The sequence below is a fragment of the Actinia tenebrosa genome, unplaced genomic scaffold (assembly GCF_029948245.1).
Source record: "Actinia tenebrosa isolate PJP-AT-01 unplaced genomic scaffold, QUT_ActTen_1.0 PGA_scaffold4__44_contigs__length_22323623, whole genome shotgun sequence".
In the NCBI taxonomy this organism is placed as follows: Eukaryota; Metazoa; Cnidaria; class Anthozoa; order Actiniaria; family Actiniidae; genus Actinia; species Actinia tenebrosa.
The window spans coordinates 13,155,680-13,182,138 of record NW_028292581.1 but is presented as its reverse complement, the minus strand read 5'-3'; the positions used below and the strand labels follow the sequence as shown (position 1 = coordinate 13,182,138).

At 36.9% G+C, this 26,459-nt stretch overlaps 1 protein-coding gene across 2 annotated transcripts; it reads left to right on the top strand.

The window, feature by feature from the left end:
* On the top strand, window positions 1-26,240 carry LOC116308914 (uncharacterized). 2 transcript variants are annotated; one of them, XM_089036266.1, is made up of 7 exons: window positions 1-237; window positions 437-557; window positions 780-890; window positions 6,149-6,391; window positions 8,014-8,257; window positions 15,959-25,252; window positions 25,391-26,240. In XM_089036266.1, exons 4-7 carry the CDS (start codon window positions 6,173-6,175, stop codon window positions 25,699-25,701), a joined length of 10,068 nt encoding a protein of 3,355 aa, XP_088892392.1. In that variant the 5' UTR covers window positions 1-237; window positions 437-557; window positions 780-890; window positions 6,149-6,172; the 3' UTR covers window positions 25,702-26,240. The 2 variants fall into 2 exon arrangements, with proteins under 2 accessions (XP_088892392.1, XP_088892391.1); XM_089036265.1 differs by having other exon boundaries at window positions 15,959-26,240.
* Window positions 26,241-26,459: the final 219 nt, after the last annotated feature.

The following is a 26,459-nucleotide window of genomic DNA, read 5'->3' as shown; positions in this document are numbered from 1 at the left end:
CTCGGTATTGATAGTAACATAGATATCGCGCCTTATTCTAAGAAATCAAGGAAGTTTTCCTTTCAGTTCCTGTTGATGATTAAGCTTATAGTTATTACTTCACGCTTGGGAATTTTCCCTTTTTGATGCCGTTATATATCATTCCGAATCGACCAAGATTTTAGATTTATTTATGATCATGGCCAAAGATGATGAGGAATCCAAACAAATCGTCGATTATTCATAACATGTCATAAGGTAAAGACTTTTCTTGATGCAAATACTCATTTCTTGGGTAACAAGAAGATCAAAAGATCAAATTATGTTGTTGTTTTTTTTCGACTCTTATTCTTCTTGTTACAGCTTTTGAATCAGAAACTATTTTGGACGCAATTAAGCTTTGGACGCAATTAAGCTATGAAGCTTACTTCACGCATGGGAATTTTTGTCTTAACAGTGTCTTAAGGTGCCCTTATATATCATTCCGAATCGACCAGGATTTTAGATTTATTTGTGACCATGGCCAAAGATGATGAGGAATCCAAACAAATCGTCGATTATTCATAACATGTCATAAAGTAAAGACTTTTCTTGATGCAAATACTCATTTCTTGGGTAACAAGAAGATCAAAAGATCAAATTATGTTTTTTTTTTTGTTTGTTTGTTTGTTGTTTTTATTCCCGACTCTTATTCTCATAGTTACAGCTTTTGAATCAGAAACTATTTTGGACGCAATTAAGCTTTGGACGCAATTAAGCAATGAAGCTTACTTCACGCATGGGAATTTTTGTCTTAACAGTGTCTTAAGGTGCCGTTATATATCATTCCGAATCGACCAGGATTTTAGATTTATTTGTGATCATGGCCAAAGATGATGAGGAATCCAAACAAATCGTCGATTATTCATAAGGTAAAGACTTTTCTTGATGCAAATACTCATTTAAGTATTTTAAAAGGTGTGTTGTTGGAAAGTTATTAAGAGAGGATGTCAGCAAAAATCGAACATACGCCGGCAACAGTCGAAAAACCTACTTCCCTCATACTTTGGTATTAGGAAGACCTTGAGGTAATATAAACCATGGTATACTTCATTTGCGGAAATATCGATTATTTTCGAGAAAAACGAGAAGAAAACAATTCGCGCATAATTGACCCTTTGAGAGACTTTTAAGGAAGACAGGCGTCCTAAATCCCTTTGTAAACTTCAACACGTATATTTTATATAGGGAGCAAGAACCAAGCGATTTTGATTCTCTCATCCCGAATGAATTTGGATGAATTGGTCAATCAGCAATAAATTTTTAAAAAACATTTTGAACATATCCCCAGAACAAAAGAAATACCATAATTCACTCTGCACAACAATGCCCAACTATGAGCAACAATTCTAGTTAAATACAATACAATACAATAGTAGTTTATTCAGGACGCAAATAAATCAGTGAACGCACAATAAAATAGCAAGAGCGAAAGCAAAAACTATAAAACGCAGCAAAAATAAAACGAATTAAATAAGCACCCTAAAAGGAAGTTTGGAGGTTATCTATATGTAAAAACTCCTTAAATGCGAATAAAAAAGGCAGCAATTTGGTATACGGGGATATTAATAAATAAATAGTCGAATAAAATCTAAATCTAAATCACTAATTTTAAGAAACTGTGAAAAACACTCCAGCCTCTCTATCCTAACTCGCTATGATTTTATTTGTCAAAATCAAAATTAAAATGAATTCGCAAGAGAAATATAAACTTAGAATCCAACCAACCCTCTTGTAGTGCATAAGTTAACATCACATGGAAATTGATTTGGATGAAAATGAATGAATCCATAATAATAATAATAATAATAATAATTACATGTTTTACCAGGGTAAGCTCGTCAGCAAACAGCTGTTATCAAGGAGCGCCCTGGGGGCAACAAAAATTATCAACAAAATAATAAGATAATTAAATATATATATACTGTAAAATACTAAAATGTTAGTAAAAATCAATACAATTCATTAAAACATTTAAAAAATATCTTTGAGATTAGACTTAAATAATAATAAAGAATTAATCTCTTTAAGAGAGCTAGGTAGACTATTGTAAATGATAGCTCCAGAATAATAAAACGTTTTCTTGGCTGATTCAGTCCTAACTTTTGGTATGATAATATTTAAACCATTTTGTCTAGTATTATAGCCATGTGAGACATAATTAAAGTAACCATTAAAAATCTCAGGTGCAATGCCATTTAAGCACTTAAAAATAAAAATAAGCTTATGAATTGAACATCTATTTCGAAGACTCTTCCAGCCCAATTTATCTATCACCTTATCATGGTCTAAGCTACAATCCTTTAAAATTATTCGGCCAGCTTTCGTTTGTAAATGATCTAAAGAGACATTAATAGAAGCAGCCAAATTGATATTCCATGTAAAATCACAATAATCTAATTTTGGTAAAACCATAGTGGTATAGATTTTGTTAGCTGCATACGTAGTGAGACTATTTCTCAATCTACTCAGTAAGCCAAGCTGACTTGAAACTTTCTTTATAAGTCTGTGGACATGTTCTTTAAAGGATAGCGATTGGTCTAGGTATACTCCTAAATACTTATAAAAGCTCTTACGTTCAAGAATATCGTTATCTAAATAAACATCAAAGTTTAAATTAGAGTCAATTTGATTAAGTTTCATATGAGTTCCAAATACCACATATTTGGTTTTCTTGGGGTGGATGTAGAGATCATTTAACTTTGACCAATATCTGTATGATAATGAGGAGATATAACTAGCGAAAAACTAGTGTGAGCTGCGTCGGTGTTTCTAATGAAACAGTAATGATGAAAAGGTAAATTATACACCGTGAAAAGATGAAAAAACTTACTGACGTTTCGGACGCTAGTCCTTCGTCGGAGTAAAAGAGAAAGAAGTGGTAGAAAGGAGTGTATATATGATAGAATAAGACAAAAGAAACCAATGAGAGCAAGGTAGGCGCAAGGAAACAAAAACAAACAATCAAAAGACAAAAGAAAAGGTTAGTTGAAAGTAAAGCGTTCATTAATCCCGTTGGGACTAAGAGTGCACAATGATAATGAGGATTACCCAAAGTGTTAGTTATAATCTGATTTTTATTATATTTCTGAATTAGGAAAAAAAAGGGAAAGTTTGTTATGACCGTTTTTGGTTGCATTTTTGAACCCTCTACTGTAAGCTTTTAATAATTTTATACTTCCAGTTCAGGGTAAGTTATTCGTAAATAAAAGCTTTCAAACCTTTGTTTCAAGGCGGTCAATCAAAACGCGTGATATACTAGCCAACACCAGGGTCTCCTCCCCGACGACTGCCATTTTGGAGTCGGGCCGAGAGGGACCTGGGAACGATGTTGGTGCACGTGAGGAAGTAGTCCTCTCGTGTTTAATATCATGTGACCCAGTGACTTGTGACACCAACATGCCAATCAGAACCATGTAGTTATAACCCATGCCACATTTATTGGTGTCATGTGATCTATACTACGCAAATCCTAACAAAAACTGAAACTGCATTTAAAAAATACAGTATTCAATATTACTGTTTTATTTTGAGATTCAGCCTCGAACTTAACAGCCTCCTTTCGGAACCTCGTTTCCAGCCTTCGCGCCTGCAGTAAATGTATTTGCGTATTTCAAACTTTCTTTGTGCATTGCACTTACGGGCCGTTGAAATATACGTTCTTAAACAAAGCAGTTGTTTCAGCAGATCTAGAACGAAAAGAGAACACTGAAAAAAACCCATCGAAATACGAGAGAAATACAACACGCAAGCTACATAATAGGCAGCTACATAAAAGTAATGCAATATTCAAATTCAAAGGTCATGATTGGAAATACTAGACAAGTGAAGTACTTCAAAGAATTCATGGTCGGAACGTTCAAGTGAAATTGAAACACCTAAAAACAACTAGTCCAACAAAAATTTGCTAATATACAAAAGTATTGGTTAAATTTTATAAATATCAAAAAACTTTCTATAAAAATCAAACGAGTCAAAAACTTTTTTCAAATTCTCGGAAAGTGTATATTGGTATTGATCGGTAACATAGATATCGCGCCTTATTCTAAGAAATCAGGGAAGTTTTCCTTTCAGTTCCTGTTGATGATTAAGCTTGCTTCACGCATGGGAATTTTCCCTTTTGATGCCGTTATACATACATACATAGTTTATTCAAATCGCAAATAAATTATTGACAAATAGTAAAATACAAGTAAGAGCAGAGGCTAGCAAAAAGCGATACAAATAAGACAACAAAGCACAATAATAGGCGACTTGAAAGGAAGTTATGAGGTTATCCCTATGTGAAAACTCCCAAGAAAAACAACAAAACATGACAAAAATGCATTATAAAGAAAGACCCTAAGCAGCGTAATTAGCGAAAAATGCTCTATAAAGGAAGTATAAGTATATGAATATGTACTAAATAAAGGAGAGACAAGCTCTCCGCCACCCTGAGCCCCACCCCCGCACGCGCACCCACCAGACAGATCATATATCAGTTATATATCATTCCGAATCGAATAGGATTTTAGATTTAATTGTGATCATCGGTGACTCCAACAATCGTCGATTATTAATAAGGTAAAGAATTTTCTTGATACAAATACTCATTTCTTGGGTAACAAGAAGATCAAAAGATAAATTACGTGGGTTTCTTTTTCGATTCTTATTCTTCTTGTTACAGCTTTTGAATCAGAAACTATTTTGGACGCAATTAAGCTTTGGGACGCAATTAAGCAATTAAGCTTACTTCACGAATTCGAATTTTTCGAATTAACAGTGTCTTAAGGCGCCGTTATATATCATTCCGAATCGACCAGGATTTTAGATTTATTTGTGATCATGGCCAAAGATGATGAGGAATCCAAACAAATCGTCGATTATTCATAACATGTCATAATGTAAAGACTTTTCTTGATGCAAATACTCATTTCTTGGGTAACAAGAAGATCAAAAGATCAAATGATATATTTTTCGATTCTTATTTTTCTTGGTAGAGAGCTTTTGAATCAGAAACTCTTTGGGACGCAAATTCACTTCAGATAATTCCATGAAATACCTATTATAATAGAATTCTTCTTTGATTTTTGAGAAATGTCAAGAGCCTCGCAGTCTTTAATTTGCAAATCAAACCGCCCTTTGGCGAACTCGTAGATACTAGTTGAACTTTTCAGAGATTGGGCTCCCTGTGTCCTTATGCTTGTTGACATTAGAAGGGTTCAAAGGCTTTCGCTCGATTTCATATTTTAAATGCTCAATTTAGCTGGTAAGATGATTAGTCGTCCTTTTATTTTCCGTTTAACACATGCTTTGATTAGTTCTTTGTTATTTTGTTGAGTTTGGAAGCGAATTCTGTGATGAATTGGAATTGAAACGTTGCGTTATGCGTTACTACTTATCTTGACCTTCAAGGGTCATCACGGCGCTTACAATCGATTTATGTTCACATGAAACACTTTAATTACACTGTGAACTAAGCGAATATTTTATAGAATTTTTTTTGGAAATACTATTTCTTTTGACTTCATTCAAGTCTTTAAATTACTAATTATTTATTGGAGCGAATTCTCGTTAGTCTCGAGCGACATCTATTGGGTAGATTTGTACCTTCGCAGTTAGATACAAGAACATTGCTTTGGCTCTCTGTTTGTAATGTCCGACGATCAATCTACTTTTAATTCAGAACGGCTTATTTGGATGACAAAACTAGCCGAACTTTCTTTAAGATCCCATGCCTCTCGTTTTGAAATCTAATGAAAAGTTCTTTGTTCGATGCATTCGGCTCTACCTACGAGTCTTCTGAGAGGATCTAAATATGTTGACGATTGTACATAAGCGTTTCTGTTTACTTTATCGCATCAGCAAAAAAAGGTTTGACTCATTGGAATTTTAGTTTTAGGCGGATTTAAGGGGTATCTACGTCCTCCCGTCTGAATTTCACAACTGCCTTGTAGCTATTTCGGAACGTTCTTGTGTTGCTGGTCGTAATTTTACCCTTAACAGTTCCTCCCTGTCGATAATTTATGAGAGGAGTCTGGTCGTTCGTCGCTAGTTCGTGGCTCTCGTGTCGCCGTTTCAAGGCCATGGGGCTTATTGGGATTTACCCCTAACAGATCCTCATTCAAGAATCCTATTCTTTGCATTTCAGAACTCATAGTTATTACAACACATCATGAAAAAGTTGGAAGTCATCGTAAAAACGTGTCCGTATTCCAGTATTGGGAGCGTAACCATAGAAAATGGGCATCACATTAAAGTCGGGATACCAGAATCCAATCAGGAGAACTCAATACAGATTCACAAGGAGCTTAGTGGATGGAAGGTTGAACTGTTGCACACACGACCAGGATTTGGGAAGCCTTACTTATTAAACTTGACTAACCAAGAAAAGGTACTTCAAAATTTTACTGCTTAGAATATGAGTAAAGAGCATTATGAAACTAAAGATAAAATGATAAGCATCCCTACCGGAAACTTCGCAGCATTTTGTACGGGGACGCTCCGCCCGGTTCTTGAACCTGCCTTACACTTTTATATACCACATTTCGACAAAATGGTACTCCTCTTTTATATACCCCAATGACGATGTCATATTGTTTATGTGGCCGGTAGGCCGGATATGAATATCTATCGTCACGTAAACATACGTACGTGTAATTTCGGCTTGATTTACTTGAATAGTAATTTGAGATTCTCCTGACATTGTGAAACCCTACTCTTGTCTATACCCGATCTCGTAAATTCGCAACCCTTTTTATATACCAGAACTCACAAATTCTCAAACCTTTTAATACGATACGTACCTCCGGCCTTTAAAAAAAGGAGCCATTTTGGGCGGAGCATTACTGTCCCACTAAAGAGAGTACCTCCCCGGCGGGTCGTGAAGCAAGAATCAAGGCACTCACAGATCGAAATAAAAACATAACTTTTAGCGGAGCACCATACTTAAGAAAAAATAGTAAACCATCGAGTTGATTTTTCATAGCTTGGCTGACGTCACTTCCGTCCGTACGTCCGTCCGTCACACAACACAGGAATCCCGCTTGATGTCAAAGCAAAACTACTCACAAATGCGGCTCTCAAATGCACAGAAAAAATCGCTCTAGGACAAGTTATGGACCAAAAACAATTTTTAAAAAACTTTCATGTAGTCAAAGATGGATCAAAAATTTTTCTTCACGAATTCAGGTGTGTTTTTTCTTAGCAAACAATCGTATATTATTATTGTTATTATTGACAAGCATTTTTCTCAACGAATCGGCAAATCAAAGACTTTCTCTCAAAACTTTTTATATTTCTATAGATAAGCTTGATTTATTTTAATGTTGGAGGAAATATAACACGGAGAGCATATTACGACAACAAATATTCGTCCTTTATTTAGCTTTGTAAATCTTTAACAATTCGGTTGTTTTTAACCAACTATCGTGTATTTTTCGTTCAAAAAAAAAAAAAAAAAAGCAGCTTTGCTCGCCTCCTATCGCGGGGTCCCATCGGTAAAACAAAGAAGACTTTCATTCAATAATTTTATATCTTTTTACCGATAATTTATTTATTTTTGAATGAAATGTAAATTTTTACCAAATATTCAACTGTTTATTAAGCTGTTCGAGCAAGTATAATTATAACAATGAGCTTAAATTTGTGTTCTTGAGAGATGTTATTGTATAAAGACCTAGACTTTCACTTTAAAAAGCTAAAAAATATTCAAAAACATTTACAAACGCCAATTTACTTACAAAGAAATTAGTCATTTTGTATTTTGCATTGCCTTTTGCTCGCTTTTACTCGCGCAAAAAAACAAAAAAAACAACAAAAAGAAACGAAAAACAATGTAGGGCATTTCGATTCGATTTCAATGCATGGTTTTTATTATGGGAGAAATTATCTTCATCTCGAATAAGAAATAATTGAAGATTTTTTTCCCGGTCTTATTTTTACCTTTCAATTTCATTCACATTCGAGAGCTCCGCTTTTAGGCAGTACCTAAATATATGTATTATGTTATCTTAGGGTGACAAGATCAAGATTTCGATTGTACCTCAACGAGACTTCGTAAAGACAAGCCTGATGGATTGTACGTTCAAGAGTCTTAAATGCTTTACACTCAATGGACCAAACATAACGACCAACAAATCACAATCTGACAGAACAACAAGTGGAATGAAGCTAGAGTTGATTTCCTTTGGAACGTTGAGAATATCTTCCTATCCTCTTCAGGTCAAAGATGTTTTAGCCAGGGTAATCCCTATAGAAGGTAAGACAACTCAAGATGAATGGACGGACGAACGGACGGAAGGACCATATGGACGGACGGACGGATGAATGAATTGGAATTGGAATTGGAATTGGAATTGGAATTGGAATTGGAATTGGAATTGGAATTGGAATTGGAATTGGAATTGGAATTCGAATTGGAATTGGAATTGGAATTGGAATTGGAATTGGAATTGGAATTGGAATTGGAATTGGAATTGGAATTGGAATTGGAATTGGAATTGGAATTGGAATTGGAATTATATAAATATACATTGATTTCAAAATACTAATTTTCAGTGTTGTCAATGCTAAATTGATGATTTTTTTATTTTTCTTTTAAAAATATTTAAAGAGGATCCGCTTTTAAAGGCATCTGGAAAAGCGTTCCAGATTTTGGCTCCTGTGTAAGCACAACTATTCTTATATACAAATCGGTTCGAGTTTTTTGAGTTATTGGTAGTTGAAGGTCATATCTTGAAGAACCTATTTGCTTCTCAAAAATGTCTGATAAATAGGAGCTTGACCATGAACAGTTTTGTACATCACGTAATGGCCTTTTGTTCTTGCCTCATTTCGATCAATGGCTTCCATTTTAATTGACTAAAAGGTTTGGCGATCTTACAGTGTATGGAAAGCCAGTGATGACACAAGCCACTCGATTTTGTAGAGATTGTAATATTCTTGTAATCGTAATCGTTAATGGTATCCCAAACAAGACAGCAGTAATCTAAATATGGTTCAATGACAGAATATATTTCACAAAGAAAAAATCTATATGTCTTAATTATTTTAAAATTAATTAAAATCAATTAAAATTAATAATTAGCAGTACATGTAATAGCGGAGCTCCCAACTATCGTATGTATTTCGTTCAAGAAAGATACAGCTTTGTTCGCCTCTTATCGCGGGGTCCCATCGGCAAAAAAAAGAAGAATTTCATTCAATAATTTTAGATCTTTCTATCGATAATTTATTTAAATATTGAATGAAATATAAAATTGCACCAAATATTTAACTGTTCAGTATTTCGAGCTAGTATGATTATACAAATGATCTGCAATTTGTGTTGTTGAAAGATGTCATTGTATGAAGACCTTGTCTTTCACTTTAAAAAGCTACTAAATATTCAAAAACATTTACAAATACCAATTTACTGACAAGGAAATTCATCATTTTATATTTTGTATTGCATTCTGATTTATTTTTCTATTTTGTCTCAGTTGTTTTTTAACAATGTAAACTTTGTTTTTCGAAAACTTTTCGGTCGTTCGTGATTCAGTTCCGTATCTTTCTCGCGTAGGAAAACAGATGAAAAAAAAAATCGAATTAAAATCGAATCTCAAAACCAAGTATTTACAGCTTATGTTTTCAAGCTTATCGAAAAGTAGTTACAGTCAAACAAGCTCACGCGTTGACCCCTAGAGTCGATTATTGACTTGAATTATTGAATTTTGATTTCATTATTCAGTTGAAATTTACAACGTCGAAAACGAAGATACGAAAATTCCAATCAACTTTAAATTCAATATACGACATTTTGATTGGTTAATCAGTGCTAACACAGCCGGAAGACCAAGAAAACATAGAGGTCAGAAATAGTCTTTGCCGTGTTTATGTGCCGGGAAAGCCTTTACCTGATATTATTCGACAGGAAATTGTTCATCTCAGCAATAGCGGATTGTCCAATAAAGCAATTTCGCGACAACTGAAAATTTCTAGTTGGGAAGTCCAGAAAATACTTCAACATTATCGACGACATGGAACTGTGTCTCCATTTCGCTCAAGGCGGAAGCGTTCCCTACAAAATTACTTATGATATCTTCCAAGTAATTGAGGCATGGAAATTACAAAACCTAGTGTGTATTCTTATGAAATAAGAGAGCGACTTCTGCAATTTAGATGATTTACCTTCTTCATCACGAGTCGAATAATGAACTGAATTTTCATTTGAATATTGCAGTATTGCATTATTCCGGTTCGTACGTATAAAAGGAATAAGTGACTAATGATTTCATCGATCGAATCTAGGGGTCAACGCATGAGCAGTTCATTATTCGAGTTTTTTGACTGTAAGGCTTATACAAAAGGTATAAAAATATTTTAATGAAGAATTAGGACCAGAAAGCTATTCTGAACTGATGACACATTTGGTTTTAACGTTCAGGGCTTTCATTTCACAAGTTTAGTTAGTTAATACTTAATAATCTCCAGCCAATTTTCTCTCGCTGATGCTACCTAATCATTTATTTTCTTAATTTCATTGCGGTAAAAAATACGGTTCTTACAAAAACCAAAACTCTTCATGGATAACCAAACATCGTCATGTAGAAGAAGTAAAAGTAAGCTTATGTTTTGCTCACCTTTTCTTTTAAGCAGTTGTCTATTCTGTCTTTATATACCGTGCTCATTTGTCCATAAAATAATAGGATATCTCCGAAATCTGGAGAGGTAAATTTTTTACTAAACTTGACATTTTATTGGATTATCTGTACTTATCTTTCGTTTTTCACGTAAGATTAACAAGGAATTCAAAGCGTAAAAATGACGGCTGACGTCATTTCCGTCCGTCCGTACGTCCGTACTTACGGCGTACGTGCGTCCGTGTACACAACACAGGAATCCCGCTTGATGTCAAAGCAAAATTGCTGCCCTCAAATGCACAGAAAAAAATCGCTTTAGGACAAGTTATAGACCAAAAACAAATAAAAAAAGCTTCCATGTAGTCAAAGATGAATCAAGAAGTGTTCTTCAAGAAATTCAGGTGTGTGTTTTTAAGCAAGCAATCGTATGTTGTATTTTGTTTGTTTTTGTTTTTGTTTTGTTTTTGTTTTGTTTTTGTTTTTGTTTTTGTTTTTGTTTTGTTTTTGTTTTTGTTTTTGTTTTTGTTTTGTTTTTGTTTTTGTTTTTGTTTTTGTTTTTGTTTTTGTTTTTGTTTTTGTTTTTGTTTTTGTTTTTGTTTTTGTTTTTGTTTTTGTTTTGTTTTGTTTGTTTGTTTGTTTGTTTTGTTTGTTTGTTTGTTTGTTTTGTTTGTTTGTTTTGTTTGTTTGTTTTGTTTTGTTTGTTTGTTTGTTTGTTTGTTTGTTTTGTTTTGTTTGTTTGTTTTTTTTTTTGTTTTTGTTTTTTTCTTTTGTTTTGCCTTTTTGTTTTTGTTTTTGTTTTTTTGTTTGTTTGTTTTTGTTTTGTTTTGTTTTGTTTTGTTTTTGTTTTTTTTGACAAGCACATTTTTCGACGAATCGGCGACAAATCAAAGACTTTCTCTCAAAAATTTTAAAATAGTTCTATAGATAAGCTTAATTTATTTTAATGCTGGAGGAAATATTATACGGAGAGAATATTACAATAAATATTCCTCTTTTATTTAGGTTTGCAAATCTTTGACAATTCGGTTGTTTTTAACCAACTATCGTATGTATTTCGTTCAAGAAAAATGCAGCTTTGTTCGCCTCCTATCGCGGGGACCCATCGGCAGAACCAAGAAGACTTTATTTCAAAAAATGTATATCTTTCTATGAGAGTATGTGGACCGCGTGGCACTAATGAAATAGTAGAAGATAATATAGGTAAGTTGTAGTGCTTGGGAACGAGGTTATTCCGGGCGGAAGCCCTTGGAATTAAATTCGGAAAAATTAATTTCCGACCTCGCTGGGATTCGAACCCACGACCTTCGGAATTGTACTACCGATGCTCTACCAGCTGAGCTAGAGGTCAGACTGAGAGCAGGCCGGGGTGAAATACATGTTAGGTCGCGGTAATTATAATGCAAAGATGAGAGTATGTGGACCGCGTGGCACTAATGAAATAGTAGAAGATAATATAGGTAAGTTGTAGTGCTTGGGAACGAGGTTATTCCGGGCGGAAGCCCTTGGAATTAAATTCGGAAAAATTAATTTCCGACCTCGCTGGGATTCGAACCCACGACCTTCGGAATTGTACTACCGAGGGCTTCCGCCCGGAATAACCTCGTTCCCAAGCACTACAACTTACCTATATTATCTTCTACTATTTCATTAGTGCCACGCGGTCCACATACTCTCATCTTTGCATTATAATTACCGCGACCTAACATGTATTTCACCCCGGCCTGCTCTCAGTCTGACCTCTAGCTCAGCTGGTAGAGCATCGGTAGTACAATTCCGAAGGTCGTGGGTTCGAATCCCAGCGAGGTCGGAAATTAATTTTTCCGAATTTAATTCCAAGAGCTTCCGCCCGGAATAACCTCGTTCCCAAGCACTACAACTTACCTATATTATCTTCTACTATATCTTTCTATGTTATTTAAATATTGAATGAATATGAAATTACACCAAATATTCAACTGTTTATTAAGCTGTTCGAGCTAGTATGATTATACAAATGAGCTAATAAATTTGTGTTGTTGAGAGTTGTTATTATTAAAAAAATAAAAGTTAAAAAATATTCAAAAACATTTACAAATGCAGATTTACTGACAAGGAAATTTATCATTTTGTATTTTGCATTATTTTCTATTTTGTCTCAGTTGTTATTTAACAAGTTTAACTGAATAGAAACTTTGTTTTTCGAAACTTTTCGATTGTTCGTGATTTCCGTATCTTTCTCGCGCATGAAAACAGATGAAAAATCTACAGCTTAAGTTTTCAAGCTTATCGAAAAGTAGTTAAGGAATAAGAATATTTTAATGAAGAATTAGGATCAGAAAACTATTTTAACTGATGACACATTTGGTGACAGTTATGATCTCCAGCCAATTTCCTCTTTGATGCTTCCAAATCATTTATTTTCTTAATTACATTGCGGTAAAACAGGTTCTTGTAAAAACCAAAACTCTTCTTATGCATAACCTAACATTGTCATGTAAAAGAAGTAAAAGTACTGAGCTTTTGTTTTGCTCACCTATACTTGAGCAGTTTTCTAGTCTGTCTTTATATGCCGTGTTCAATTTGTCCATAAAAAGTTAGGAAATCTCCGAAATTTTGATTTCAATGAATGACATCCAAGGTAAATTTCACTAAACCTGATATTGTGTTGGATTGTCTGCAGTTATCTTTCGTTTTTTAAAGTAAAATTAACCAGGAATTCAAAGCTTAAAAATGTCGGCCATGGCAAACTTTGTCGAAGAATCTTCCAAGAACAAAACTAGCCCCTACTGGGGCTGGTGAGTTGTGTACAAAATTCCTTAGTGGGAGAGTATACTCGCGCAAAGAAAACAACGTAGTCCACTTCGATTAGATATCACTGCATGGCTTTTATTATGGGAGACATTATCGTCATCTCGAATATAAAATTATTGACTATTTTTTCCCGATCTTATTTTTAACTTTCTGATTCATTCAAATTGGGCTACCTGTGACTTTCGTATCGGGAGCTCCGCTTTTAGGAAGTGCCTAAATATGTATATTATTCATTACGAGAAGCACTTTTACGAAGCAAACTCCCATTTATTTTGGCTCATCTCTTAGTCGGTATTCTGGTATCATTTTGCATTTTTGTTTTCTCTTCTTCCTCGGACAATATCTGCTTCTGTAGCTCATCTCTTTTGGTGCACAAGTCCTTGTTGAGACCTGTAAGAGTATTTTTAAATAAGAGTATTTTTAAAAAAGAGAAAATTCCTCTACCCTTCTTTACGAGCCTTTCAAAATGGGCACTCACATTGAAAAACTCTTTTCAGTATGCCAATGTGACATAACACCTTTTTGATTATGCTATCTACATGGGTAGTCCAGGTAAGATTTGCATCTATGTGGACAACGAAGCATTTAGTTTCATTGACCTTGATGAGTGTACTATCGCACTTTGTAATAATTGTCGCACTTTGTAATACCTGTCGCAATTTGTAATACCTTTGTCGCACTTAGCAATAACTGTCGCACTTTATAAAAACCCTGTCGCCTTTCGTAATAAAAAAAAGCTGTCGCCATTTGTAATAACTGCTGTCGCACTTTGTAGTAAGAAAAAGCTGTCACACTTTGTAATAAACGGACCGAGAATATTACCTTGTGGAATTCCACAAGATATAGGTAATATCCGAGGAAAACCCGTTTAGACTGCATATGTGAACTAAACCAGTTGATAGTCCGGCCTATGGTACAGACCATAACTCTAACCTCCTTAATAATGTATCTTGATCAACGGTGTCAAATGCATTTTTCAGATCTAGGTAGTGACGCCATTGGCAATTTTCGATCAGCATTACCACTCTTTTCATTGCTACGCGCTGATCGAGACAACAGTCGCGACAGGAAAATTGGGCAATACGCTTCCGTCAATCAAATAAATTGGCCTTTATATTCTCTGATTGGCGGCAGTGTATTTTCCTATTTCCCTGTCGTTGTCTCGACCAGCGCGTAGCAGCGAAAAGAGTAGTAAAGCACCACTCATTGGTAAGGTCTAATAGGACAGTCACAGTAGAATGTAACTATCTAAAGCCAGAATGCCTGGAATTAATTAGATTGTAAGTGGTTAAGTAGGAATATAATTGTTCATATATTAGTCGCTCTAACACGCTTGCTACAATAGATATCATAGAAATTGGCCTGTAATGATTAGCACCGTTTTGTTTTCCTGACTTATATATAGGACATACTTTAGCGATTCTAAGTTCATTCGGGAAAGTACTTGTTTCGATTAATTAAGCATTGATTTTTGCTTATTCATGATGATGCAATTTTGTCCTGAAAAAAGTAGACGGAAATCTCCAAAATTTCAAGTTAAATGAAAGACATTCATTGTAATTTTCACTGAAACTGATATCGTGTTGACTTACCTTTAGTTATCTTTCATTTTTTAAGAAAAAACCAACCAAAAAAGCGAAAAAATATCGACCATAGAGAACTTTGTGAAAGTATTTTTTAAGAACCAAACTAGACCTGTGGGGTAGCTGGTGGTGGGTCGTGTACACGATACAAAAATCCTGTGCGGGAGAGCTAGAAGTAAGGTCGAAATTCGTTCTCGCCCGAGTCCTACGCAGGTAGTAACCTTGACATAACATGGCAGAACATTTTCCGCAAGCGAAAGACTTTCTGCACGAAAATTTCGGTCATAGAAATCTTCGAGGAAGAGCCAAAGAGTTTTTAAAAAAATGAATGCCCCCATCGTAGGGATCATTTTGATCAAGTTTCTTATGGAATTCGAGATATGAAAGACGATGAAATCGTGGTTGAAAGTGTGTTGTTTTTTTCAAAGATGGCCACTGTACTTCCCTCCCTTATAAGAGTATATTGCATATAAGATCGATATCAGATACCATAAAGGAATTATATAGGAAAACAAAGGCGCGCTCGAAAAAAAATTATCTTGAATTTTTTTTAATTGATTTTTTTACTCTTTCGTATTACGGAGGACATTATCTTGGCCTCAAATTTAAGAAAATTATTTTTTAAATTTTCCGATTTTATTTAAACCATTTAATTTAATATAAATTGGGTTCCCTGTGGTTATGTATTGCAGGAATTTTAGATGCAACCGAGTTTTGGGCCAACTTCAGTAAAATATGAATTAAAGTAATTGGTAATATCGTTTGGATTAGTTATTGGACTTACGTTGGATGGACGGATGGATGGATGGATGGATGGATGGATGGATGGATGGATGGATGGTAGATAATTGAACTTCTTGACTCGGCGCCTGTTTAATACTAGATGGCTATGTGATGTGCCATTACTGAATGGTTAGTGTTAATCACTACACCATTACTTTTACATATTTTGTTTCTATATTGTAGGATGTACAGAGGTTAGCGATATCTATGTGAACACTGGAGCTGTGATGAAATGTACGACATTCGAAACCAATGTAAATGATCAAGTCGCTGTATTCATTAACGGTACGGTGACGAGTGGATTATCTGATAAAGAATGCCTGACTGTCAGGGTAGGTACAGGGGACCTACACGTAAATATAGACGGGGTTGTAGGCCAGGAGGTCGATGCCACAATACGTACAAAGAATGCGAATCTGACAAAAAGATTAATTGTCGAAATTGAGAACGGCGATATAACAAACTTTGGGTCATTATGTGCACGAGATTACCTCAAGTTAAAGTGCAACAATATAATGCTATGCTCAGATTCAAAACATGATACGGCTCAGAGGGGTTTTGACAGTTTCATCTCGCTACAGAAAGAGATGGGCCATCTAAATGATATTGCTGCACGTCCAAAGAAAGGCTCTTCCTTAAACGATTCCCGAATGCTTCGAGCTGTTCAAAGTCTGGACTGCGACAACTTCATATCGATTGTAAATGAAGAAGTAGACCCAGCGGTTAAAATCTTTGGTCAAAGCATTCAAGATGAATTTCATGCCGTCTGTGGCGGAAGAAAAGACAAAGATGCTTATGACAAAGACCAGCACAAGAAAGAAATCATACGTGGGGGTTTGGCCACATGTAAGTGGAGACATGGTCTCATTCGAGCAGCTGTTATCGATTGCATCGTACATCAAGATATCTACGACTGCTCACAGATGCAAGGAAACAACTTACATTTTGATGTTGGTGGCTCAGTAAGTGTTATTAAGCCTTGGACATGGATCTCCGGAACAATCAGTGGCCTTGTCAGAGGGAATTTCCTGTTCTACGACAACGCAATGTTAAGAAGTTTTAAACAATTTCACGTTCTTGGGAACGTCCGAATCTGCAAAACATCAGTTGTTTGGGTCAAAGAAGGTGGGAAGTTATACTGTTGTGAAGTATTCGAGAACAAGAACGTAATTGTCAGTGAAGGCAATTTTGCTTTGGACCTTGGTGAACTGAAGCAAGACAAAGATGGGGGCATTATTAGCAAGAGAGATCTTTTGTTAGCCTTACGCAATGGACAAGACAATATTTGGTTTGGGTATGTTCAAGTAGAACAACATCTCTTTATCCAGCTGGAGAAGAAAGTTTCCTGTGACGCTGAATGCATTGCATCAGAATGTGATGTCGAGTTCTTTGGAGGCAATGCCCAACTGGTTATCAACCAAATACTAATCGTGGAAGAAGGGGACTTGAATCTAGAAGCCACAGATACATGCGAAGTTTCTAATTTTGTCTTGTTTGGCGAGTTGTATGCCAAAGGAATCAATGGAGTTACAGCGACTGTTTGCACAATGCCTGGTGCAATTGTCAATCTCACATGTGCATGCAACGGTGAACAAGAAGCCCATGTGATAAATGTCTTTACGAGAAGTTTAGAAATCAAATTCGATTCGGTCATGATCTGCAGTTGTCCTCGAGACAAGCAAATCCATTTCATCGATTTGCCCGTGTCAACCAATGTTTTGTCTAAAGAGTTGATGTCCGTCCATGGCATGTTGCAGGTTTGTTCAACATATTTACGTATCCAATCCAAGTCATTGAATAACAGTGGTAAGATTGAACTGTCGCCTGGCATCAAGACCAAAAGCTCAATTCCCAGTTCCCTTTGTATCACTTGTGAAAAAACCATTTTGAACAGTGGAAAAATAAATTGTAATGGACACATGAGTATCAAATCCAGAACCTTGTCGAACGAGAAAGGAGTGTTAAAATCTTCGATCGATCTTGTTATGGACCTTGGTGAGATTATGCAGGACAGCGAAGGAAAGATTATTAGTGACAAAGATCTTTGGTTAACCCTACGTAATGAACAAGAAGGTGACTGGTATGGCTGTGTCCAAGCTAACCACCATCTCGTCATCCAGCTTCAAGAGAAAGTCATCTGCAACGCTGAATGTATTGTAAAGGAATGTCATGTAAAGTTTGAAGGAAGTAATGCTCAACTGGTCATCACTGAAATGCTAAACGTCAAAGAAGGGCTTTTGATTCTAGAAGCCACAGATACATGCGAAATTTCTAATTTTGTGTTGTATGGCAAGTTGTTTGCCAAAGGAATCATTGGAATTACAGCGTCGGTTTCCACAATGCCTGGTGCAATTGCTGATCTCACTTGTGCTTGGAATAGTGAAACGGAAGCACACACAGTAGATGTCATTACAAGATGTTTGGAAATCAATGCTGACTCGGTTATGATATGCAGTGGTCCTCGAGACAAAAATAGCAACATCATCGATTTGCCCATTTCAACCATTGTTTTCTCTGAAGAGAAGATGACAGTCCATGGCAAGTTGGAATCTTTCGCAAAGTATTTACGTATCGAATCCAAGTCATTGAATAACAGTGGTAAGATAGAACTATCATCTATTTCCAAGAACAAAAGCTCAATACCCAGTTCTCTTTGTATCACCTGCGAAAAAAACACTTTGAACAGTGGAACCATCAAATGTGACGGAGACCTAATTATCACATCGGAATCCCTGTCAAACGAAAAAGGAGTGATAAAATCTTCACCCAATCTTGGCATAGAAGTATCTTCGACCGATGAAACAACGTTGTCTGGGAAAATTTACGTTGACAGATACCTGTATGTTCATTCGCAGTCACATAAGAAATTTTCTTTTTCTGCACTGGGCGGGAAAGGCGACATTAGCGATAAATTTGTTTCACCGAACAAATTTGAAGTAATCTGCGAGAAAGGTCACTTATGGATTGACTCCGCCATAGTCAGTTCTGAAGAAAACATCGAACCTGAATGCGTTTTCAGTCTTAGCAAATACTTAAACCTGCACAAAGAATTCCATTTCGGAAAAATCTTTGTCGAATTTCACACGAGCGAGGACCCCAACAATGCAGAAACATCCTCAGCGTTCATTGTCGAAGATTCCTTTCATGCAAACCATCTTTCTATCCGCTGTGTAAAGAAAGATGCCCCAACGAAGGAAAAACTTGTCTTTCAAGGTCCGAACAAGTCGATTGCAGTTCAAGATCTGTATATTGATAAATCAATCGCAGAAGTTATTTTCAACACCAACAATGTCTTTAAATGCTGTGACGTATTTCTATCCTGTGAACTGGCCACCATCACATCTGGACTTGAGTGTGTAAGTCTGGAAGCAAATTCAATTCATGTGTCAGGACGAATAAAATGTGTCCAGCCAACAGGAGAAAGAAAGTCATCAACCGTCACTGTGGACGAAACGTTTAAGTTGAGTGGTGTTTTAGAATGTGTAGGCTTTGTGGAAGTCAATGTAGAAAAATCGTTTGTGCAAGAAAAGACTGACTTTGGAGGCATAGATGTCCTGCAAACTCTGACATTATTCACCGGCGTAAATGGACTGGTCTCATTAGGAGGTTTGACCACGGGGAAGGCGAAATCATTCACGTCATTAGAGATTGAAGCCAACGACGTAAATGTATCAGGCAGCTTGACGAATTTGTCAAATTTGAAGTTAACCGCAGAAAAAGATTTGCATCTCACAGAAGAAGGAAGAATTTTTTCATGTGAGAAAGTAGAAATCAAAGGAGAATGGATTACAATGGCGGGATCGATTGAAGAATTTCTATCACTTCAAATTGAACCATGGGCACTACTAAACACTGGTAAAATAGAGTCAGCCCTGGAAAAGTCCCATGTTTGCTTATCGTCCTATCTTGCCTTGGTTAACAGTGGCACTTGCAAAGGCCAAGAAACTTCTTTGGAAGCCCCATTTTTGCTGAGTGTTCCAGGAAAAGAGATAATTGATGTCAATGATGTCAGAAGTTGTGAACTTGTTGGAAGAGAAAGGATCACATTAGAAAGCATCACGTGTTTCCTTGGTGGGTCTACCCTAAAATCAAACAAGCTAATTGAGAATAATACAGTTCTACTTTTCAAATTTTTGGCGTATGTCTCCTGTACTCCTGACGCCAAAAGCCTAGAAGCTTGGTCAAAAGCGGCAAAATCACTGCAAAACATCCAATCACAATACGCTGACAACGAAAGGAGAGAAATCTCAAACTCATTGAAATCCTTAAAGAAAGTCTGTAAGGACAGTGCTGAAATCGGTCTACGAATTGATCAGATGTACAGCATGGTCAAGGTTTTTGTAGCAGATATTTTGAAGAATGGCATCGGATCATTTGACGTCTCAAGACTAGTTTTTATCATCACAAGTGAGAGCGAGAGATATACCAAAATCAACATATTGAAGGAAAAACTGCTTGCAATCCCACACGAAGCAAGGAAACTACGTCAGTGGATGAAGAAGAAAGGAGTCAAAGGAATTAAATCAATCATGAAAAGGTTTGGGTTTTCTGAATCGAAAAGGAAAAGCAACAAAACAGAAGGTATCTTTGAATCTGGCTTATACTCTCTTAGTGAGGGTGTTACCTTCACAGATTCAGCATATGAAGCATTGTTTGATGAACTATTCTACGACGAAGGTGTTCTAGCTGCTGTAGATGTTATCGTTGCGTCCAAAGAAATCGTTATGACCAAGAGGGAAAAGAAAGCCATAACAATGATGATGTTTGCAGATGATGTGTGCAAAGCAGGTGATATCACCAGTGATTCCTTGGTAATAAAATCCGAAGGAAAAGCTCAACTTGATGGAAAAATCAAATCAGACGACACTACGATTGAAGCCAGTTCTGGCATAGATATAGTTTATCATGACAAGTCAAAAGGAAAAATGACGGCAGATCACGAGTTCAAGAAACTAACACTTAAAACCGACAAAATGAATCAAGTAAACGACTTGCTGAAAGGCCAAGGAGTGTATAAAGATTTAAGGGTCTCTGATCAACTCGATTTAGCAGTGACGGATCAAGACATTGTTCTATCAAGATGCAACATGGATCAGCTTTACAAGCTAAACTTAAAGGCAAAGTCGGTAAATATTGACAATGCTCGGGTGCACTGTGAGAAGGGAGTATCCATAACGTCAGATCAATCCATGAATGTTAGCGGTTCCTCAATAAGCTCTCGAGGTTCTACCATTTTGCAGTCAACTGAAGGAAACGTCTCAATGAATTCGTCTCATGTTGAAGCTAGCAATAATGCTGCAGTTAAATCTGACAAGGGATCAATTTCCATGACTGGTGGCTCAATTTCTGGTGACGAAGGAACGTTTTTGTTGGCTAAGGAAGATATTGTCATCGATCCGATTGAAACGCACCACAGCAGTGAGTCTTCAGAGAGTGGGATTTTTAGTTCTACGAAAGATTCGTGCTCTTATACCGCTGTTTCTAAAGCACGTATCTCCTCTAACTGTGGGAATATTGTCATCGCTTCAGAAGAGGGAAGCGTTAAAGCGACCACAACAGAAATGATTGCAGCTGAAAGTATAGCCATTTCAGCCAAAAAGGAAGTGGTAATCCAAGATAAAGTCACCACTCGCGTGGAAGAGCATGAGAGCAAAAATTGGTTTCGCAAAAATAGGAAAGTTAAGAGAACCGAGGAGCAACATTGCTCGACTTTAAGGGCCGGTGGATCGCTAAGTATATCTTCTCAAGACTCGAATGTGTCTGTAATTGGAACTAATTGTCAGGTTGGTGGTGACATGATAGTTAATGCTGCTGGCACCGTCCTATTCAAGGATAGGATTTTGTCAAGCTCCGAACAAAGCCATTCAAGTGGAATTTCATTTTCTTTAAACAAAGGATTGTCTATAGGAGAAGAAAGCAGACGATCATATCAGCAGCGTTTAGCCGGGTGCAGAACTGATGTCCGTGGGAACTTACACGTATCAGCAGCCAAAAAATTCGATGTGAAAAATGCAATGGATATGGAAGTCGGAAATATGATTATTAATGCCAGAAATATTAACTTTGAAGGGGCAGAGTTACAAAATACAAGTTCCACGGAACAATGGTCCATAGATCTTGGGATTAACCAACTGGACATATCCGTTGGACAATCTCGTTCAAAAGAAAAAAAGGTCATCAATCAGAACATAAAGGTTCGAGGAAGAACTCATTTTACGAATGCAGAAAACTTCAATTTGACTGCATGTAATTTGGACACTGATGGAATTTCTGGGAATATTGAAAAGCTGAACGTTATTTCCAAGAAGAATGAAATCGATACCTTCAGCAGCTCAACAAGTATTGGTTTTACCATGGCGGAGGGATTTCCTGTACCTAATAAGTTTGGAAAAAACCAAAGTTCTGACGTTGGGAAATTTGTTGAAAAGCCAAGTGGAATCCATTGTAAGGGATCAGTAAACCAAGATGAGTTTCAAGTAGGTTCTCTTAAGCTAAGTGGGTCTTCATTTACTGCTGATGGGGCTATTGGTAACTTTGCAAAGAAAATAGTATCAGAGAAATTGCACAGTTATCGATCTCAGTCTTCATCAGGATTCTCTATTGGCGTGGATAAAAGAGGTGGTGAACTAGGAATGAATGCCAGCAACAAATTTATGGCAATGGAACATGAAGCAACAATTGCATCGTCGTCAGGGATAGTTTCTGAAGAAATAAAGAAATCTGTGAACACTGACTTTTCAAAACAATCTCGAATAACTGAACAGCATAGCTCCGCTTTTGGAATTAACCTCAAAGTTGCTAAAGATGGAGTCGGAGCAGGATTACAAACCAATGATACAAGTTTTGGCTTCTGTTCATCAAAAGACAAGGTAGGAGTTAATGCTCAGCATGGAGATAAAGGGTTCTCGCTGTCAGGTGGCAAGTCTGGTTTTTCAGGATCAGTACAAGATGGTGAAAACAGCGTAGGTCTTGCATTTTCAAAGGATAACGTTGAATTTGATGTCAAAACAAAAGACTCTGCAATTGGGACATCACTAGGAAAAGGTGGACTTCCTGCGTCAGTAGAACATAAAAATTTATCGATAGCTGCCTCAACGTCAAGAGGAAATAAATCTTTTCAAGCAAAAGTTGGAGACTTCGAAGCTGGTGTAACAAGAGACAAAAACCGCCATGTTAAAGGGGAAAAATCCACATCCGCTTCGCTCAAGATAGCAGACGTGGGAATTTCTGGAACAAAATCCAAACATGTGAAAGCAATCGACTTTCATGTAAAAGATATCAAAACCGGAATCAAATCAGAGAGGAATTCCAGCACTGGGAAAAAAACATCTGCACGTTTTAAAGCTGGAGATCTTGAAGTTGGAGGTACAAAATCCAGGAATTCCAAATCATTTGAATTGAAAAAGGGTGATTTTGACACTGCAGTCAGAAGAGATAAGGACGCGCATACTGGAAACAACACCACATCTGCACGTCTTAAAAAAGGAGATCTTGAAGTTCGCGGTACAACATCCAGGCATTCCAAATCATTGGACTTTAAAAAAGGTGATTTTCAGACTAGACTTAGACGAGACAAGGACGCCGATACTGGAAACAACACGACGTCTGTACGTCTTAAATCAGGAGATATTGAAGTTGGCGGTACAACATCCAGGAATTCCAAATCATTGGACTTTAAAAAAGGTGATTTTGAGACTACACTCAGACAAGACAAGGACGCCGATACTGGAAACAACACGACGTCTGCACGTCTTAAAAAAGGAGATCTTGAAGTTGGCGGTACAACATCCAGGAATTCCAATTCATTGGACTTTAAAAAAGGTGATTTTCAGACTGGACTCAGACAAGACATGGACGCCGATACTGGAAACAACACGACATCTGCACGTCTTAAATCAGGAGATCTTGAAGTTGGCGGTACAACATCCAGGAATTCCAAATCATTGGACTTTAAAAAAGGTGATTTTGAGACTACACTCAGACAAGACAAGGACGCCGATACTGGAAACAACACGACGTCTGCACGTCTTAAAGCAGGAGACCTTGAAGTTGGCGGTTCAACATCCAGGCATTCCAAATCATTGGACTTTAAAAAAGGTGATTTTGAGACTACACTCAGACAAGACAAGGACGCCGATACTGGAAACAACACGACGTCTGCACGTCTTAAAGCAGGAGACCTTGAAGTTGGCGGTACAACATCCAGGAATTCCAATTCATTTGACTTAAAAAAAGGGGATTTTCAGACTGGACTCAGACAAGACATGGACGCCGATACTGGAAACAACACGACGTCTGCACGTCTTAAAGCAGGAGACCTTGAAGTTGGCGGTACAACATCCAGGCATTCCAAATCATTGGACTTTAAAAAAGGTGATTTTCAGACTAGACTTAGACGAGACAAGGACGCCGATACTGGAAACAACACGACGTCTGCACGTCTTAAATCAGGAGATCTTGAAGTTGGCGGTACAACATCCAGGCATTCCAAATCATTGGACTTTAAAAAAGGGGATTTTGAGACTGGACTTAGACAAGACAAGGACGCCGATACTGGAAACAACACGACGTCTGCACGTCTTAAAAAAGGAGATCTTGAAGTTGGCGGTACAACATCCAGGCATTCCAATTCATTGGACTTTAAAAAAGGGGATTTTCAGACTGGACTCAGACAAGACATGGACGCCGATACTGGAAACAACACGACGTCTGCACGTCTTAAATCAGGAGATCTTGAAGTTGGCGGTACAACATCCAGGAATTCCAAATCATTGGACTTTAAAAAAGGTGATTTTGAGACTACACTCAGACAAGACAAGGACGCCGATACTGGAAACAACACGACGTCTGCACGTCTTAAAGCAGGAGACCTTGAAGTTGGCGGTACAACATCCAGGAATTCCAATTCATTTGACTTAAAAAAAGGTGATTTTCAGACTGGACTCAGACAAGACAAGGACGCCGATACTGGAAACAACACGACGTCTGCACGTCTTAAAGCAGGAGACCTTGAAGTTGGCGGTACAACATCCAGGAATTCCAAATCATTGGACTTTAAAAAAGGGGATTTTCAGACTGGACTTAGACAAGACAAGGACGCCGATACTGGAAACAACACGACGTCTGCACGTCTTAAAAAAGGAGATCTTGAAGTTGGCGGTACAACATCCAGGAATTCCAATTCATTGGACTTTAAAAAAGGTGATTTTCAGACTGGACTCAGACAAGACATGGACGCCGATACTGGAAACAACACGACATCTGCACGTCTTAAATCAGGAGATCTTGAAGTTGGCGGTACAACATCCAGGCATTCCAATTCATTGGACTTTAAAAAAGGTGATTTTCAGACTAGACTTAGACGAGACAAGGACGCCGATACTGGAAACAACACGACGTCTGTACGTCTTAAATCAAGAGATCTTGAAGTTGGCGGTACAACATCCAGGAATTCCAAATCATTGGACTTAAAAAAAGGTGATTTTGAGACTACACTCAGACAAGACAAGGACGCCGATACTGGAAACAACACGACGTCTGCACGTCTTAAAAAAGGAGATCTTGAAGTTGGCGGTACGACATCCAGTCATTCCAATTCATTGGACTTTAAAAAAGGGGATTTTCAGACTGGACTCAGACAAGACATGGACGCCGATACTGGAAACAACACGACATCTGCACGTCTTAAATCAGGAGATATTGAAGTTGGCGGTACAACATCCAGGAATTCCAAATCATTGGACTTAAAAAAAGGTGTTTTTGAGACTGGACTCAGACGAGACATGGACGCCGATACTGGAAACAACACGACATCTGCACGTCTTAAAGCAGGAGATCTTGAGGTTGGCGATACAGCATCCAGGCATTTCAAATCACTTGATTTAAAAAAAGTTGATATTGAGAATGAAGTCTCAGTTGAGAATTAAGTCTCAGTTGAGAATTAGAATGATAATGGAAGCAAGCCAACCTCTGCAAGTTTAAGGTCAAGAGATCTAGAACTTAGTTGCTCAACTACCAAGGATTCCAAATATTTAAATTAAGGGGTGGCGATTTTTAGACTAGCGTTAGAGTTGAAAAGAATAACGAGAATGGAAACAAGACGACATCAGCAAATCTTAAAGCGAACGTTCGAAAACCAAGGATTCCAATTCATTTAAATTGGAGGAAGGACTAAAGTGCCATCATCTAATATTAAAAATAGACTTCTATGTATTTTAAAGATGTGGATTGTGGATATCCAACTACCGTGTTGAAATTGATAGAAATTTGTATGTCCTTTTTTAACTCAGTTTATCATGCTTGAAAATGAGACAGCTTCTTTAGATAAAAGCTGACAAGTAAATTTTCATCAGATTTTTGATAGAAATAATAGATAGTATAAAAAAAAAAGCGAATGAACAAATTCCTGGATCCACCCATGAAACAGTACTAGATCTGTAAATATTACATAACAAAATGTCCTTTATGTTTTGTTATATTGTCAGTGGTATTTTAGTACTAGTTAGTACGTACACTTTTCAATGATACAGTGATTTTCATAAATCCCTGAAGCAAATACCATTAGTTAGTGTGTAATAGTGAAATGACAACTGAGAACACAATGGAATAGGCCATTTCACGGATCCCGTTACTCAACCTCAGCCTCGTCAGCGTGTACTTATTCTTTAGAATTTGACTACAGTCC

Bases quoted from the DNA above. Each gene is read 5' to 3' on its own strand.
- LOC116308914 (XM_089036265.1), top strand. From the start codon at position 6,173: ATGAAAAAGTTGGAAGTCATCGTAAAAACGTGTCCGTATTCCAGTATT. The intron at 6,392-8,013 runs GTACTTCAAAAT...ATGTTATCTTAG, and splicing joins ACTTGACTAACCAAGAAAAG to GGTGACAAGATCAAGATTTC. The intron at 8,258-15,958 runs GTAAGACAACTC...TCTATATTGTAG, and splicing joins CAGGGTAATCCCTATAGAAG to GATGTACAGAGGTTAGCGAT.